This window comes from Filicampus tigris, chromosome 9, assembly GCF_054856515.1.
Source record: "Filicampus tigris isolate MCC_2025a chromosome 9, RoL_Ftig_1.0, whole genome shotgun sequence".
Lineage (NCBI taxonomy): Eukaryota > Metazoa > Chordata > Actinopteri > Syngnathiformes > Syngnathidae > Filicampus > Filicampus tigris.
In genome coordinates this window covers 19,730,881-19,749,485 of record NC_141225.1, presented here as the reverse complement: position 1 = coordinate 19,749,485, position 18,605 = coordinate 19,730,881, and the positions used below count along the sequence as shown (strand labels likewise).

The 18,605-nt window shown below is 40.6% G+C and overlaps 3 protein-coding genes across 3 annotated transcripts in view; 2 read left to right on the top strand and 1 right to left on the bottom strand.

The window, feature by feature from the left end:
- Positions 1-1,892, top strand: part of LOC147142456 (snaclec purpureotin subunit alpha-like) — a 7,388-nt gene extending 5,496 nt beyond the window's left edge. The window contains exon 7 of the mRNA XM_086040816.1: positions 1-1,892. This exon is cut by the window's left edge and continues 615 nt beyond it. The gene's annotated coding sequence lies outside the window, so the exon portion shown is untranslated.
- On the top strand, positions 109-3,804 carry LOC147142455 (snaclec purpureotin subunit beta-like). Its single transcript, XM_086040815.1, has 6 exons — positions 109-258; positions 384-411; positions 1,807-1,892; positions 2,432-2,566; positions 3,102-3,195; positions 3,339-3,804. Exons 1-6 carry the CDS (start codon positions 190-192, stop codon positions 3,440-3,442), a joined length of 516 nt encoding a protein of 171 aa, XP_085896941.1. The 5' UTR covers positions 109-189; the 3' UTR covers positions 3,443-3,804.
- A 32-nt stretch (positions 3,805-3,836) lies between these two features.
- On the bottom strand, positions 3,837-10,565 carry LOC147142454 (tribbles homolog 3-like). The gene is made up of 4 exons (XM_086040812.1): positions 10,180-10,565; positions 7,104-7,382; positions 6,695-6,987; positions 3,837-5,813 (listed from the first exon to the last, which is right to left on the bottom strand). The coding sequence occupies exons 1-4, from the start codon at positions 10,198-10,200 to the stop codon at positions 5,318-5,320; spliced, it is 1,089 nt and encodes a 362-aa protein (XP_085896938.1). The 5' UTR covers positions 10,201-10,565; the 3' UTR covers positions 3,837-5,317.
- Positions 10,566-18,605: the final 8,040 nt, after the last annotated feature.

Below are 18,605 nucleotides of genomic sequence, written 5' to 3'. Positions count from 1 at the left end.
GCGGCGAAACTCGTCCGGGGAGTCACGTGACATCTTAGCCCACATATAAAAAACATAGCTCCTCCTTGTCCTCTGCATTGAGAATCTACACTGCAAAGGTAACAGCGCCACTTTATTTGCACTTTTCAAATAAAATCATGATTCATTAAAACAAACCATACAGCCAACACTATTTGCGTCACTCCACAGATGGCTCGTGGATTTGCTCTTGTTTTGTGGCTCATCATATATAGAATCAGCCAACTGCTGATTGTGGTTGTAAGTCAAAATCAACAGTTCGTAGTAATTGATGGATAGTAATTGAAATAATAACTTCACAATATTTAAAACTGCAACATCAATTTCTCTGTCTGTTGTAAACAATGTGTTCTTCCTCCTTGCAGTCTGCTCTGCCTGGATCAGCATCGATAAGTATGTAGGCCACTGTGACTTACTCATATACTTAAGTGGTATTTATCATGTCAAATTTTTCTTATAGTGAGTTATTAACCTACACCCACAAGAAATGTCAGAAACTCAAATGTTTTGTCATGCATCGTCTAGTACACTGTACAATATTTCGCTTCTGTTGTATTGGACTAAATTTCAGTGAAGAGTTTTTCGTATTAAGACACCTGCAACTTAACAATACCGCCCTAAGCGGACTGCTTCAAACATCAACCAATTCCAGACTTTCAGTCTTTTCAAGCATGGTGTCTTGAGATTTTTTTTTTATTTGCCTATTCCAGGATTATACAAGGTAATCATTTTTTATTTTTCATTATACGGTGATTAGTTTTAATGTGTTTTTAGAGCAGGTTTCTTAGTTTTGATTTTTTTTTTTTTTTTTAATTCTTTTAGTATTAATTTTACTTTTTTAATATATGGAGTATTTGTCGAGTACAAGATATATATATATATATATATATATATATTTTTTTTTTAAGTCACTATTCTGTGATGAAGTAAATTACAATTCTCAGAAGACTATTTTACGTTCCTTCTTCTGTACGGACATAGAGCAGCAACATTTGTAAGTAACCCCCGAAGGCCATTTTCGCTATAACTATTGATAGTTAGTTTTCTAAATATGTTTTACCTGTTTTCTGAAGCTGAGCTATGATTGGTCGTTATCTTATCCCTGAGAGTGCGTGATGTCATTTTCAGTTGGCAGAAGTGACAAAATGGTCGCCCCCAGAGATGGTTAGAAACGGGAAGATTTTGTTGCTTAACTCAACATTCCACAAATACAATATTAATCAGAATGCTGTGTTTCAACTAGTGGGCCTGCATAGAACGTATTCTTAAAAAAAAAAAAAAAATGTTTGGGTTGACTCCCGCTTTAAGTAAAACTGTCTTTGGATTTGTCTTTGGAACTGTCTGAATTTTGAAATTTAGCCAAAGATAATCTGTCAGTGGTTAACATACCGGGGCTAATTATGGCCTATTATGGCCTCTTATGGCACACTTTGACTAGAGGGTGAGAAACTCAGCCAGGAATGAGTGGAATCAGGAAAGTGCTGTTCAAAAAGGCAGAAGAGAACACGAAGCTGTTGAAGGGTTGCAGAGGATCACTTCAATATACTTCATTAACACCGATTACCACGTAACAGCTTAGGCAACATCTCAGGGCGTGTCAGAGCCAAAAGCTGAGGATGGTTTGCACAGCCAAAAATGGTAATTGGTCAATTTGCAATTACTGGACCGCAAACTAGATTCTGCAGCCTTTGTGGCGAGTGATAAAGTGCAATGTTGACTACTTCATTCAGAAAAGAAAGATTTGATTGAATGAAACACATGTTGACTTACTGACTTGTTTTGTTTCAGGTGATAGATGCCCTGTGGGCTGGACTCAGTTGAACAACCGCTGTTTTATCTACCAAGATCAACGTGTCACATTTGATCAAGCAGAGGTAAGAGAGAATTCCAAACAGTCTTGACAAAACAATGCGCTACTAAACTCTGTTGGAACTCTGTCACATTTGCTGCGCTTTGAGATACTATTTGCCTTACTCGCAAGTTTTTCCAGACACGAGCACTCATTCAGCCCATTTTTTTGCTCTGACTTGAGATAAAAGTGCCGTATAATGGCAATGAACTCAATTCAACCCACCAATCACGGCGCACCTATTTTGTGAAGCTGAGCCATGATTGGTCGGTACCTGAGCCCCGAGCAACTCTCATGTCATTTGCAGTCGACAACAAGTGGCAAAATGGCCGCCCCCTCAGATGGTGGATTTTACTGCTTAACTCATATTCCACAAACGCAATGTTAATCACTGTCAGAATGCCGTGTTTTGACCTGTGGGCCTGCATAGAATATATTCTCGTAAATAACATTTTTGGGTTGACTTCCTGGTCACGGAGCAAATTCAACTTCCATCACTCGTAGGCACCATTGTAATGTGCATGAAATGAGTAGACTTTTGAATTGTTTTATTTGTCCATTTAGAAAAACTGCAACATGCTTCGTGGCAATCTGGTGTCCATCCAAACTGATATGGAACAGGCTGTGGTGAATGAGCTCACGAAAGAAGGTCTCGATGCAATCAACGTCTGGATTGGACTCTCTTACACCAATTTGGAGGTGAAACATTGACACGACACGAGGCCCTGGATCATATCAACCAAAGCAGTGTTTCTCAAACCTGGTACACTAAGTACTACCTCAAAAACCACTGACTTAGTGATCACACACTTTAAAATACAGTAATGTGCATATCAACAAACAAAATTCAAATTTAAAAAACTGTATTCAGCCTTGCGGGACAATTGAAGGTACGTACAGCAGCAAGTGAATGACATTAGCAATGTAACGGTAAACTAGGGACGAGAAGAGAACAGTTAGCTGATAGTTGAGTCAGCAAATTTAACAAATGTTTTAAATGGAGGTAAATACGTTACAGAAAAATTATTCTGAAAAGTTAGATTTATAATTGTTAAGCCACTACAACATTATGCACTTTGAACATCAACACTACATGTAAGTATAGGAAAATGCCAATTTAAAAAAAAAAAAATCCCTAGTTTCTTAAGAGCATGTCTTTGACACCCATCTCTCGTCTTGAATGAGATCAATGAAGGCTAAAAGACTGATAATGGTGCAAATATTGGTCTTCCAGAGCTTGGTGTGGACGGATGGCTCAAATGCATTTTTTGCATCAACTCAGATTCCGAGCCCAATTGGTGTGGGCTGCGTAGCGATTCAGACCAACGGTAAAAGTATTATTATTCATTCACCTTAATTATGGAGAACGTCATTTATTTCCATTATGTACAGTATATTTGTCAAATATCCTTCATATTCTGGGAGCATGGATGGCACATGATAAGGCTAATTGTTTTTTGTTTTATTGCAGATTTTCAATGGAAGGTTACCAGCTGTAACTCAACCGAGCCCTACATTTGTGCCCGAGATGTGTTCCGGTGTGCGTCACTATGCGTAGTAGAAGACACAATTTAGCACCGAGGAAACTGTTCCCAGATTGCAACATTTGCTATCGAGCCAACACTACTAAGTAGACCCGCTGAATCACATTTTTTTAATAGTTAAAAATCGAGTCATAGGTGGGACAAGTGGATGACGTTAAGTTGTACAGTAAGTCTTTATCCTTTTTGTATTTTGACCCAAGAATGTCCATTTCATTTAAAAAATGCACTTGTGAACTCAATCACCGTATTTGTACACATGAATGTAAGCGAATCCAGACACTGGCCCAGTCTGCAATCTCATTTTTTGGTGCATTTTTGTTAAATCGGCGAAAGGAAATAAACAGTTAAGATGATTACGTTGTTCTTAACAATCATCCAAAAGTGTCTGCAGTAAAAAGGAAGACAAATAAAACAGAACATTTTGTGAAACATTTTTATTCACTGTGCAGCTGTTAAGCGGGCTCCAGCAGGCCTTTAATAATCAACGGCCGCTTCCAAGTCCGCTTGTTTTGGAAAATTAACATCTTCGCATGTTGGCACACAACACTGTGGAGCGGCCGCATGTCAGTCTAGAGAGGGACGAGGAGGGACAAGCTTGGAGAAGTGAAGCAAAATGACAAGAACCGAGGTAGACTGGGAGTATGTGGAGGAGCTCCCCGTGAAGGTAAACAGCAAACGCACAACATTGTGGAACAACCACATCAGAGTCTAATGGTGGCGGCAGAGAATATGGCAAAACACTTCCACTGAGAGGGTGACAATTTTCAAATATTCCATTGGATGTCGCACAAAGCGTGGATGCGCAACAGGAACCCAGCCCTGCCGCAAATAGCAAAAACACAGGAATTGACAACCCCCTAAAAACTTTTATAATTATCTGTACTAGCCACAAAATGGTGGCAAATCACTACTTTTCTACTGGGCAGCGCTTTAGCCGTCTCAGAGAATCTCCTCCCATCAGTTCAACATATTTCCTTGGCACCAAAGTACCACAAGGTGGTGCCAAAGCACATTTCAGTCCAACAGGACTTTGGCGCCATCTTGTGGCATTTCGTAAACAGCCAGAATGCTTTTCAGAATCATTCACTCATTCCCCACTCCATTTTCGCTAGATTGTACAGTTTTGGGATTTTTAGAATGACCACCCTAATCACTATAGGGGAACTTTTATGCAGTGAACTATATAGTGGATAAGATGCTCACTACAGACTGCAATAGCACTACAACATTTTTATTCGGTGCGCACATTAGATATAATTGGTCAATTATACAAATTTGTGGCCACTATATTTATCTTGGCATGAATAGAGTTGCAGAGTTTCATTCGGAAAAAAATAGGGCTTTGCCATTATCGTTTGGCATTTTGGTTTCAAGGAACTAAGTTGCCATCTTGTGGCATCTTGGTGTCAAGGAACTCTTTTGAGGTGAGTTGAGGAGTTTCATTTAGATGAAAATAACATTTTGCTACCATCTTGTGGCACCAATGATCCATGTTGATGTGAGTTGTGGAGTTTCATTCAGACAAAAATAATACTTTGCCACCATCTTATCAAGGCACTATGTCGAAGTGAGTTGAGGAGTTTCATTTCGGTAAAAAAGGGCGCTTTGCGGACATCTTGTGGCATCTTGTAAAGTGACTATGTTGAAGAGTTTCATTTAGATAAAGTAGTGCTTTTCCACCATCTTGTGGCCTCTACAGGCAATTCTAAACCTTTTTGGAAAGGTGGTATGAATCCTTCACGAATATAAGTGGTTCGCTGTACTTGGACCCGACAAATTAGTATTTTGTGTACAGTACTTTGGTGTTTCAAAAAGAGCCGATGCTGCAGGGGGAGGGTTGAAGGCACTTGAGGCTCAAGTAATCCAGGAATCTGGAATAGTGTCAAGTTGATGATTGTTTTGTTAGTTATTTTTGGGCGCACATGGGCACCACCTGGTCGCCGCCTTCGTCGTCCTCGTGTCTCAACTCCGGCGCTCGGCCTAAGCCGCGCTGCGAGGTTGCATTTGGCACCATCGGCGACGTGCGGCGACCGCTCAACCACGGGTGCATCAGCAGCTCGGACGCCCGCAGGCGTTCGGCGGGGGACTTCCGCAGCATGCATGCGATCAAGCACTTGGCCGGCGGAGAAAGCCAGGCGGGGAGGCTGAAGGTCCCGCGCCGGATCTTGGCGAAGAGGGCGGCGGGGCGGGTATCCTGGAAAGGGTAGCGACCCATCAGCATAGTGTAGAGGGACACGCCCAGGCTCCACACGTCGGCGGCGCGGCCCGAGTACGACGCCCTGCCGCTGGCCAGTAGCTCGGGGCCCACGTAGGCGGGGCAGCCGTGGCGGTCCGAAAGGGAGTCGGACTCGCCGCGCTGTAGGACGATGCAGTCGCTGAGGCCAAGGAGGGCCACGCGGGTCCTGCGGAGAACAACGGGTCACATCAATGGTTTTGTTTCACATTGGTTGCAAACACAAATATGGCTGGGCCAGATGACCCTAAAAGAATATTTCAGATCTTTTTCATGGAAATCCAATTTTAGACAATTGAAAGCACATTCGAAGGGGGTGGGGACCATGACCCTCCATGAATAACAAAAATCCATCCATTTTCTCACAATTATCCGCGGTCGGGGTTAGGGGGCAGGGACAGAAGCAGAAAAACCCACACTTCCTTCTCCCCAAGCCACTTTGTCTCTTTCGCTCTTCCGGGAGAACGCCGAGATGTTCTCAGGCCAGCTGAGAAACAGACTCTCTAGCGTGTTCTTTGGCTACTCCTCCCTTTGTGTAGTAACCGGGAAAAGACCTCATTTTAAACAGATCCCCGAACCACTTCAACTAACTCCTTTCAATGCATAGGAGCATCTGCCCCTAACTTTGACTTCTCCGCTATGACCAAGCTAGTTTTAATTTCCCTTCTGGGATTTGCCTTATTTCTCCTGATACTGCATTTTTTAAAATCATAAATCATCCATTCATGTTTATGTGCTTTGGTAGGTGCTACTGTTTTGGTTAGCAACAGAGTTAAAATGGGCTCTGTTGTTCAATTGGCTATTTTAACAATAACATTAAGTGAGCGGGCTAAGAAGTTCATTTTGCTACTATTGTAAAACCAACTGCTGCTTTGTGAGATAACCTTTAATAGTTCCCGGCACAATAGTAAATGTTAGTCAGATGAATGCGTGGCGTCATGGCAGTCTTCACTGGCTGTTTGAGATAGCAAATCAGTTAACTTTTTTTTTTTAACAGCTACACACAAAAATTTTTTTAAAAAAAGGTACAGCGGCCTTGGTCGGACGTACCTGAACCTGTCGGTGAAGACGAAGCGACGCAGCTTGACGTCCCTTAGCACCACGCCACTGCGGTGGCAGTGCGCCACGGCCTCGACCATCTGCGCAAACAGGAGCCCCGCTTCCTCCTCGCCGAGGCGCTTGCTGCTGCGCACGTGTGCGTGCATGTCGCCGTGATGGGCGGGCAGGAATAGGTAGGCGCCATCCTGCCGTATCACCGTGTCCAGGAGGCCGCAGATGTTGCCGTGGCGACCCAGCCGGGCGTAGGCCGCCAACTTTTCCTGGTAGTTGGGCAGGGGCAAGACCTGTAACCATGGTAACCGGATAGGTTATGTGAGGGGGGGGGACATCAATGTGTTTCTACTATACTGTGTAAAAATCTGTATTTAGTAAGGACTGAGTGAATGCATGCAAAGCTTACTTGACACGTGTACTGTTGCTGTGTGGCGGCATGCACCGCTCTGTACGTGTCCTCGCCCTCGCAGCGCTCAAACAGGAAGTAAGGCCCAACCCTGATTTTTGATTGGCTCTGGTTCGACTTGGGGGAGGGGCTTTTGGCCGGACTGAGGTGAAGCGCTGGGCTCGTGTGAGCAGGCGGAGGCGGCGAAAGGTCCGGACAGACTCTTTTGCATTTGGGCGACGCACCCTGGGGCTCGTCCAGTAATCTCTTCAAACAGCGCTCGGCCACGCCCACATTCATCTGTGATTGGAGGAGGGAAATGGGCTGTAACATCACAGAATCTACAATAGCAACTCAACATTGATAACAGTTAACGGCAAACCCTCACCACAAGATGGCGGCAAAGCACTACTTTTCAGCCTCAAAAAAACGTTTGACAATTTCTGCCGAGGTATGCAGGCCTATGAGCAGAACTATGTTGAGCTGAGTTGAGACACGTTTGCTTCATTTAGACATATGTCCTGTTTTGCCGCCATCTTGTGGCATCCATAAGCAATTACAAACGTCTTTTTCCTTTAGCTGGGACATCAATAGCGGTTGTTCATTTGAATAGCAAAGTGCAAATGAGCAAGGGATTAGTGTAGGGTTGAATTCGTCTGACAGACTGCTGCTGTTTTGGTTAGCAACAACAGAGTTCAAATGAGCTACACTCTTCAATGGCCGCAGGCTGACATCTTTGAAATAATGTAATTGCGCTTAGTACTTGAATTTTGGCAGTCTTAAAAGTATTTGGCATAACACGTCGAGCGATTATAAACATTTCATTTCTCTACTCTGTTGTTTCACCTCGACCCAATAATTATTGGGACGGTAAAAAGTGGGAATGTATCAACTCCAACTGTGCCCCTCATGTGTTAACACGTCTATAGGCTCCATGATGCAACTTCCTGTAAGCTGACAGACGCTTTCAGATCGTTGCATCAGAGCACAACGCTTTATAGTTTTAACCGTTTTAAATAGCAGCGCCCGCACGCACGCGCGACCACACACACACACACACACACATTATCCAACAAATCAACAAGCACACTCATATTCCCTGAAAGCTACTGTGATTGATTGTTTTCCTTCTTTTTAAAAAGACACTGTTGACCAATGCCGCTCTGGTGAAACAAGCTGAGTCACTATGGTAACACCATCCTGTGACATACACGCACACACCCGGGGGAGGTTAGGTTGTTTGACTTGCAGTTTCACTATGACACACAAACAAAGTGTCATGTGACTGACACTTTACAAACTCGATTATGCGCCAGTGGAAAACGTTTCACTTTTGATTCAAACTTTATAGGGTTGATCAAGAGTCGGTGTCAGAATGAAGCTTTCAAGGGCCCGTGAACGTTTTCTAGGTTTCAACAAGAGTGCGTTTGTGGGGTTGATTATAACTGCGTGTCAGCTGCAAACTTTGTAAAGTTGAAAGGTTTTAAGGTTGATTAAGAGTGTGCGTCACTTGAAAAGTTTCTAGGATGGATTAAAATTGCATGCGAGTGGAACATTTTCAAAGTTTGACAGTATGCATCAGTCAGAAACTTTCTAGGTTTGATTAGCAATTTGTAGGATTGACAAAAGTACATTTCTAGGTTTGATTAGGATTATGTGTAGGTGGAACATTTTCAGTTTGATTTTGAGTTATGTGACATTCAAAAACTTTGCTCGGTTGCTTAGGGCTAAACAGTTATGAAAAATAATCTAAAATTGTAATTTCCCCCTCAGTATTGTGATTGTGATATGCTATAATTTTTTAAACAAGCATTATTATGCATTACAATAAATTATCAGATTTATTATGCATAAATGTTTTGGTTTTATAGATTAGGTTTACAATAAAATAAAGGCAAATGAACCATGTTTTTTTTTTTAACCAAGTCATAAATCAGATTACAACAATAATGCAAAATGCAAACAAATCGGAGGCTTTATCACTTCAACTTTTCATGTTTCACAAAACTGATGTGGAAATGTGTGGACTGCACTTCTCAAGCACTTATCTAGTGTACAGACCGACCAAAATGAAGCAGTTTATTTTTCTCCAAATTGCAGAGTTTGCGCTTTGAAAATTTCAGTCGATCATATTGCAATGTCAAATTAAATCCCTAGTTTTGATGATTACGTCTCAGATGAAAACTTTCTATGTTCAATTAAGAGCGGATTAAAATTATTGTAATCCAAAACCGTTTATTGTTGATCATGACGATGCATCCATCGAAAACTTTGTAGAGTTGAAAACTTTCTAGGCTTGAGCAAGTATGTTTGTGGGAAAAAAAACCTGTTTGGGACTGATTAAGATGATGCAATAATTGAAAACGTCCTAGGGATAATTAAAAGTGTGTCATTGGGAAGTTTCCAGAGATGCTCAAGATAACGTGAGTGAAACATTTTTTAGGGTTGATTACACTTACGTCAGTTTTAGCATCACGTCGTAAAAAATGCCCAAGTTGCACACAATTACTTTACATTTAACTACATTTCTGATACGTTTGATTTTCGGGGATATTTCACAACATGCTCGTGGGCCACGCGTTACGAAACCCTGCATCCAACTCGTAAACAAACAAACAAACAAACAAACAAACAAAATAACCTCGTGAATTGAATTATTGTTGCTACTTATTTAAAGTTACTTAAAAACACTTACATTGACACCTAGAGACTAGTGTTCAATTGAACTAACATGAATGTTTGTTGGAATATGCAAATAAAATTTGCGAACTCGAATCCCAAACATTATATTGTGAGGCATATACAAAACCCACTACCACACCGAGCTGCCTTTTGTTTATTTGAGATGAATTGTTAATTTTCAGCAAAGCCTTGTGAATATGTGTTGCAAACGTACATTTTTTCACAGATTTTAATTATTTTGATTCCGCATTTCTATTGTTTTCCTCCCATTTCCGTTGATATTTTACCACTAATGGCCCACGAACCACTTTGAGAAACCTCGTGCGAGTCGTAAACAAAAATAGCCTTTGGAAGTGAAGTTGTGTTGCTACTTTCGGTCATTTAAAGTGCTATTAAAAGAAATCAAAAGTCTTACCTTGCACTGGGTGGGCACCATCGGATCCAGTAGAACCCGGCGGAACTGGACAACGACAAATCCAGTTAAGGACAAGTCGTCGCGGCCATAGCAGCAGTTGCGTCCCGGGATAGGTTGTAAGGACTGGCCGGGGTGTGACGCCTGCTTCTCAGTTACGCAAAAGAGCGACAGATGCGTGATGAAAACGAAGACAAAAATAAACTGTTTTACATCCGAATGATGTGATGCCAACACAGCTGAGTTTTACTTTGGCTCTGTTTGGGGTTTAAGCCGAATAGACGAGTCCGGAGCGGGTCCAGTTGAACTTTTTCGGCGGACTGCGAAGATCGCGAAGCGGGCGAACACCGAGCGAGTTCGCCTTTGTTTAGTTCCTCTCCTCGCGCGTGACGTAACTACCTGGGGGCGGGGTTTCGATGTTGCAATCCGAAGTGGATCCGTCGTCAGACAGCAGCAGACACGTCAATCATGCATTGAGCATAATGTGATCATATTCACAAACAAAACGAATTACATCAGCACCCAAATTGACCTTTAACACATTTCCTGATTTAAAAGCTCACTTGAAATTCCATACCACTGATTAACAGATGACTGGAATATGAAATTGACTGGTCATTTGCATCCAAACGAAACTATTATGAGTTTGCGAAATTGATTTTTTTTTCTTTTTTTTAATGAAAATTTAAAGTGAAAATAACATTTTAAAATCCCAGTGATTATCGCTGCCCAGAATTGGAGGGCAGAATGAAATCTCGTTATTTTAACAATTTTATGCTATTTGTGTTCTTTTTACTATCAAAACACTTCTAACATGACTATTGAAATCCATGACCGACCATGCTTGAGTTCCACAGCCTGTACATGTCCACTTTAGTCATGTGAATTCCAATTTTAAAAAAACTCATTCATTGACAGAATTTTGCAACCCTAAACGTGATGACATGAAGGCGTGCGCGTTCGGGTTTGGTGTGGTGTGCGAAGACACTCGTAGCGTCTCCTCCCAGGTTCAACAAATAAGCTATTTTTTGTCCCCCCCCCCAAAAAAAAGTACAAAAGTGGACAATTCCCACGAAGGGAAGAGAAGGATTATAGATGAACGAGGACAGGACGCGCACGAGATTACGCAGGAAGCAAATAAGCAACCTGCTGCAGTACAGGAAATGAGCTCACATGGGTTTTAGGCTTCCTTCTGTCGACCTCGCCACTGTTTACGTGTGTGTACGTGTGTTTCCATCCATCTATTCTTTTCGTATTATATTAGGGAAAAAAAGTTGATTATCATCTAACATTCGATGGGACTGTTAATGTTATGTCATTGTCATTTTGTATTCATTGTTTCATTCCTTATTTATTTAAGATATCACAAATGAATTTCATTATTCCGACCGAAAAGATGCATAATGTATGCTATTTAAAGCAAAGCAAATATCCCCATTATGTGACAAAGTTAAGAAAGTTTATCTTAGCATTTTTAGGTCATTAATGTCATTTCAGGGGGTTCTTCAAAGATGCGGTTGTTCTAGAGATTTTTTTTTTAAATTCAGCCCTCAAAGCCAGTTTTACTCAGCAACATGAACTTTGGTAGGCATGTCTTTGAGTAGACGTACAAAAAAGTCTCAAAAAGCCCATGCCTGAAACACACAGGAAGTCTGCCATTTTGGTTTGAAGTGGCCATTTTAGGGTCATTTTTGTCCATCTCCAGGGGTCCTTCAAAACTAGCCTTCTGGATTTTTGAAAATGAATTAACATTTTCGGTGCCTTTTTCGATATTTTGAATATCTTTAATGCTATTATTTTCATTATTGCTATGTCATGCGAGTAGGACAAAGTGGCTGCATGGCCTCCTTCACGCGCACCCACACCCACACAGCAGGTTATCTTCACGTGGTTAGCGTGTTTTTATACCACATGATGAAATATTGAAGAAACAGAGGAGCAGTGTTACACTTGACTCTTTTTCATAAGCGACATGATGAAATCAGAGGCCAAGTGTCGAAATTAAACTATGGCCTGAGTGACACGAACGCACACACATGCACACCCTCATTCTCTGGATTACTACACCACCTGCGCTGCTTTGATCCCCACCTGATGCCACTTCCTGTGATTTGAATCTACTTCCTGCGGTGCGCTCTCTAGTCTATGTAGCTCCAGGGCATCCCGCCTTGGCGCACCCCCACCGGGACCTTTGAGAGAGGCCTGGGGCTACGCGGGAGATAAAACATCCCTTTGAGCAAATTGTTCATGTAAGTAAATGCGCGCGCTTCCAAAACGTTAAAACAAGAGTGTCTTTCATCGGGTGTCCCATCAGGCTAAAATTAAATAAATATATATTTAGGCAAAATTAGCATAGGGTGGAACTGCCAATGTGGAAGTAAACATTTTTGACTGGCAAACTTGCAAACACGTTTAAATTAGGGCTGTCAAAATTAAGGCATTAATAATATTAAAACTATGGAGATTCATTTAAATTTCATTTTATAAATGTAATTTTTTTTTTTAACGCACAAAAAAATTAACTCAGTCAATTAACTCAGTTTTATTTACTTTCTGTAGCAGCTGACCTCCGCTCACTGTGCAGCCAAACTTCGAGGAGAGTCATTGTCGGACTTTGATGTACTTTAAAAAGTTGCTCGACGGCTCAATGGAGAAATCCAAAATAATTTGCAAACTTTGCAAAGCCAAATTCAAATACCATAATAGTTGTACGTCGTTGGTGTATCACTCTACTGTTGTATTTTACTGGAAAATAGTCATATTCAAGGATCAAAGAAAGTTATTAGAACAGTCTTCAAATCGAATATACTTTTTTTTTTTTCCACATTAATTCCAAGATTTTACTCAAGTAAATATCGGTCCCAAGCTTTGTAAAAAAATTGTACTTGAACAATACAATTAATAGGAATCAATTATGGAACGTTTTGCGATTACTTAAAAAAATGGAATCGCTTGACAGCACTAGTTTAAATACATTTGAACATACATTTGATCCAGTTTGCAAGTTCCAAATGCTTACTCCACATTCGCAGTTCTATGCTAATAAATTAAGACTAACTGGAAAAAAAACATTTGCCACACGCAAATTTGTCACACACGCAACTAATCTGTTTTTAGATTCAAATCGCTGTGGGTATTGATGTGAAGTATATTGTAGTTGGACTGCGTTCCATTACATCATAATTGGCGTGAATTGTATTGTAATTGGAGTCAATCGTTTCTTAATTAGAACGAACTGGCTCATGCAACATCAAAGGGGCGATGGAGAAGCAACTTCTGACCTAATTGGGAAAACATCAAATCATTTGCATATCACTCAGCGGGGTGCACTCAATCGGTGTGTGCGTGTCAGAGGCCGGCTGACCGAGCCCGCCGTGAGGATGGCGAGGAGACAAAGCGTGGAGTCTGGCTGGGTCCTTTAATGAGTCTTTAGTGGCAGCAAACGTAATGAACGAACGAAGGAAGGACTGATGCAACGCACCTGGGGAGACGCGTCAAGACTGACGCCGGCTTGCTCACTTGCTCGTGTCTTTTCAGTAAAGCCCGAAGTGGCAGCATTGCAAGACTCCACTGATGGAGCATCAGGCTCACTTTATTGCACATGATTGCAAATGCTGTTTGTTATTTGCAACGGAGAGGGGGCGAGGTGTGTCAACGCTGTCTTTTCCCCCCCGCCCCCCATCTGGGCTTTAAACATGAGATTACCTTGACCCAAAAGGTGAAGAAATTCAGCCTCCGAAGCCAGTTTCACTTTGCATCATTAAAGATAAAATCAACGCAAACATATTTTTATGCAAGCCCACTAGTTGAAACAAGGCATTCTGATGAATATTGCGGTTGTGGGATATGAGTTAATCCATTCTCGTTTTTAGCCAACTCCGGGGGCGGCCATTTTGTCACTTCTGTCGACTGAAAATGACATCACAGATGCTCAGGGCTCAGGTAACGACCAATCATGGCTCAACTTCAGAAAACAGGTGCGCTCTGATTGGTCGTTACCTGAGCCCTGAGTAGTTGTGTTGACATTTTCAGTTGACAGAAATGACAAAATGGCCGCCCCCAGAGATAGCTAAAAAGGATTGGATTAACTTTTGTACCACAAACACAATATTTACCTGGCATGAAAACATCATGGTTTGTGTTTGTGTTGATGTGGTTCTGCTCGGTTTTAGTTTTATCATGTTTTCCCCGTGTACCTTTTCATCTCCTGTCTTTGTTGTTATACTTTTATGTCCACCTGTTCTCGTCAGCCTGGTCTCTCGTGTCGACCCACCAACTCCCTCGGCCACTCGTGTCTTGTCATCAGATCATCAGAAATGATCAAGAAACAACACATAACTTCACTAACAAACTTAGCGACTCGTCAGCACACACAGCGGTTAGATTTTAAAATCCGTGTGATTTCAATGCAAGGGGGAAGGATTGTTTTCCCCGCACAAAATGCCCCGCTCCCAATTATGACGCCACGCTGACTGTATCTATACAATGTTTCAACTCGATGCTGAGGGGGAAATGTTTAAATATTGACGTGAGTTCAAATAGATTCAGCATCATAGTTTCCACAATCTTTGACTTTGTTGTAACAGTTGTCGCTCCAATCTGCTCCTGTGGGAATCCCGCAAAAATGTCAACCTCTCACTACCGCGGCTTCTGCTTCATGAATGTCTTTCTGAGGGCAGTGGTGATGACAGATATTGCTAGAGGGTCAAAGGTTGCACATACATGCACACACACACACACAAACACACACGCTCACGCACTCACACACACACGCCATGTCACAGAGGATGGAGTTGACATGCCAACGGTTACTGCTGGTTTCATCACAGAGACAATCCCAGACAGCCCACTGTGTGTGTGTGTGTGTGTGTGTGTGATAATACCCACAAACAGAGGTCATCATGGATGATGCAAAAGTGATATAAGAAGATACTCTTTCAGTGTATCTGCGCGCCTGTTGCAGTTGAGTCCAGTGAGCGCGAAAGGCTGCTCCACAGCGGTTAGCTTTTTCTTTGACTTTTTGCTGATCATATTAAATGCAGGCTTCGCAATCAGAAAGTATTGAAAAGGTTTAACAATGATGATTTTTTTTTGGGTGTTGCAAGCAGATCAAGAAGGAAAATGGCTCTTAACAGACACCAAGACCACAAGATAATCATTCACAGATATCCAATAATTGGACGATTGTTGACTTTGATAGTTTAGGGAAAAATCGGTTTTAAGTGGTTAACTGGATTTTGAGTTTCAGTGTTTATCTTTAATACATTTGTACTGGATTTTAAACTGCATGAATGAATTGATTCAATTCTTCAAACAAGACCCCCCCCAATGACAACATGGAGAAAGTTTTCTTTCAAAAGCTTGCACATTTATTACAAATGGAAAAACCAAGAAACCGCACGTACTTTATAGTGGATGTGGAAAGTATTCACGTGTCAAGTTTCCGCTTTTTGAGACAATTTGAAACAATCTTTTTTTTCAACAAAATTCCACACATATTGCTTACGTTTGGAACCACCAATACTTAAAAGAAAAGCTACCATTTTACATATGACTATACAATGGCATAAATGACTAACAGCTCTAAATGAATCCAATAAACTTGTCATTGAAATCAGCTGTCAATACATCACGAGTTACAACTGGGAATGGGTATTCTTTATACATGTGATTTATTGATTTTCAATTTTAATCAGTTTGCAAAAAAATGTATAAACCACATTTTTCATGTCGCCACTATGCTGTGTTGTTTTTTGGAATTTTGAGGACAAATAATTGGAATACGGCTGTAACATAAGAAAATGTTTTAAAGGTGGAACAATGTGAAGACTTTCCGGAAGCACAAATTCTTCACAGCTATTCACTCACAAGAATTTTCGAATTTTGAGGGAAAAACATGAACGCATTCCACTTTGGAATGAAGCTTCAACAACAATGTGGAAAAAGTGAAGTGTAGTGAATACTTACTGGATGCACTGAAAGTATTCACTGTGCTTCAGACTTTTACAATTTTGAGGTAAAAATTAAGTTAGGCTACTTTGGAATAAATCAGTAATATAACAAAATGTGGAAAAAGTGAAGCTACTTTCCAGATGCAATGTAAAATATGTAGAAATATATCTTAATGACACATTGATAGACGGATTGTTGCCAAGGAAACGCACAAGGCTGAGCATAGAGTCAAAAACACAACATAAAAAGTTTCCAAATGTTCATCAACGCAGAAATATAAAATAGTAATAAGTACAATTAATAAATGTAACACTTGTGGTTGGGCATGTGTGTGCGTGTGTATTTCCATGCTTTGATTGCTCCCCTGCTATATGCCCATCAAATGCAACTTTGGGCAATATTCTTTACTCACACACACACTTATGCGCAGCTACCACCCCCCCCCCCCCCACGCTCCCCCCACCACACACATTTCATCTCCCACTGAAACAAACAAAACAAAATAAAACACACACACTGGCTCCTTCCATCACCATCAGGCTGCTTTCTGTCGTAACGATGTGCAATCAACACGCAACGCTGACCAACACACACATGTACACACATACACCCCCCCCACACACACACACACACGCACACACAGAGCTGGTTGAAGGATGAAGTCAGCCTGTGATTGCAGAAGAGTTACAGTATTGACTCATTCCATTCATGTGTATGTGTGTGTACGTGTGTGTGCGCGTGCGCGTGTGTCTCGGCATCACTTCATTAGCAGCACAGTGCCATAATGGTTCGTTAGCTACCATATTATTTTTGGATGCAATTTGCCATATGCTAAAATAACACAAAATGCATTCTGCTGTTTTATTTCCCCAACCATGCTATTAATCACTTTCCATACAACAATGCATACAGAGTAAGTGGGTAGGTTTGTTCTTTTTCTTTCATGATTAAAAGTGAAGCGCCGTGAAGACTTTCCTTTCACGGGGCTTCACTATTACAATGTGGAAACTTTGAAGAGTTTGAATACTTGCCAGATGCTGTAAATGAAAATGACACGAGGAGGTAAGTTGTGGGGAAAATAGCTCAACTGACCATCTGGACCTTGAATATAGCAACAGTTGCTCTAAAATGTGGAATTTGAAAAATCATCAAAAATATGCCCCAAAAGGTCAAAGGTGATGCCGCCATTGGACAGCTGGACATGGCAATCATTATAGCTGCAGCGCTGATGGACATTGTTCGGACATAGTTATAACTTATTGTGTGATTTTTCTATAAGTTGGACATATTTTATAGGAAAGACTTAGTAAAATAAAAAATACAAATGCACTTCTCATTTGTATTCAACTTGATTGGTTAAATTATGAAATTTATGGAATTTACAATTGTATATTATTTGACATTCCTTATTATCTATTATTATCATATACATTATTTAATACAATTTTTTTATTAAATTGGTTAATTTATTATAAATAAATCTAATGTAAAATCGTAGATTATTTTACTCGTTTTATTGTATGAGCAATTTTATATTTGTAATACGTTGAATGTTTTCTTTGTTTTGAAAAGTTAATTTCTTTTTGTCAAAAAAATGTAAATAATACACAAATACAAATATATATTAAACCACTTATCTAACTGTTCATTTGATATGTGAATATAGTAATTGGTTAATTACTTCGAAGTAAATGTGTTACAGATAAAACTGCTAAAAATAAAAAGGAAATATTTTATCAAAATAAAATGCTTTACATATTTACATACACATTTAGAAGCAAATCTTTATTTTAATTCCTTTATTTCTTTTTATCCACCAAAGGTTCCCCCACCAATAGCAAATATGAGTAAAGATGCCCGTCTGACACACACCAGCAGTACATTTGGTGCTATATGAATGATTATTTGTTCAAAACTTAGTCATTGCTGCTACGTTGACTTTTCTGTAAAGCAACATTATCCACGGCCACCAGAGGACGCCAAAACTATAGATTTACTTTTGGTCACTCTCGTCACCATTCACCAAACACCATCAAGCGGTTTTCATGTGATAAATGATAACCATGAGGTTTTGCATAATAAACCCTTACAAACTTTGCGGATAGTGACGAAGGCAACGCAGCACTTACTAGTCATTTCTGGGTTCTCCACCAATAACCAGCAGATCCATCTTCCGGCATGCATGCGTTGCCTTCAGGTACTTCAGGAAAGTATGAAAACAAAAGAACAAGAATTTGGATTGTTTCTATTGTCACGCGGTGTCTGCCTGCTGAGTGGTTTTTGGAGTTCATCATACCATTTGTCAGCATTACACAGCAGAAAAGGTTGAAATTAAAGCAGATTGATGCGATTTCTTTCTTTCACGGCACATTTCAAGCTGTGGTTAGAGTTTCAAAGTACAATACAATACAATTTTATTTATATAGCGCATTTCACAAGAGCTACAGCTGTAACAAAGCACTTTATATACAAGGTAT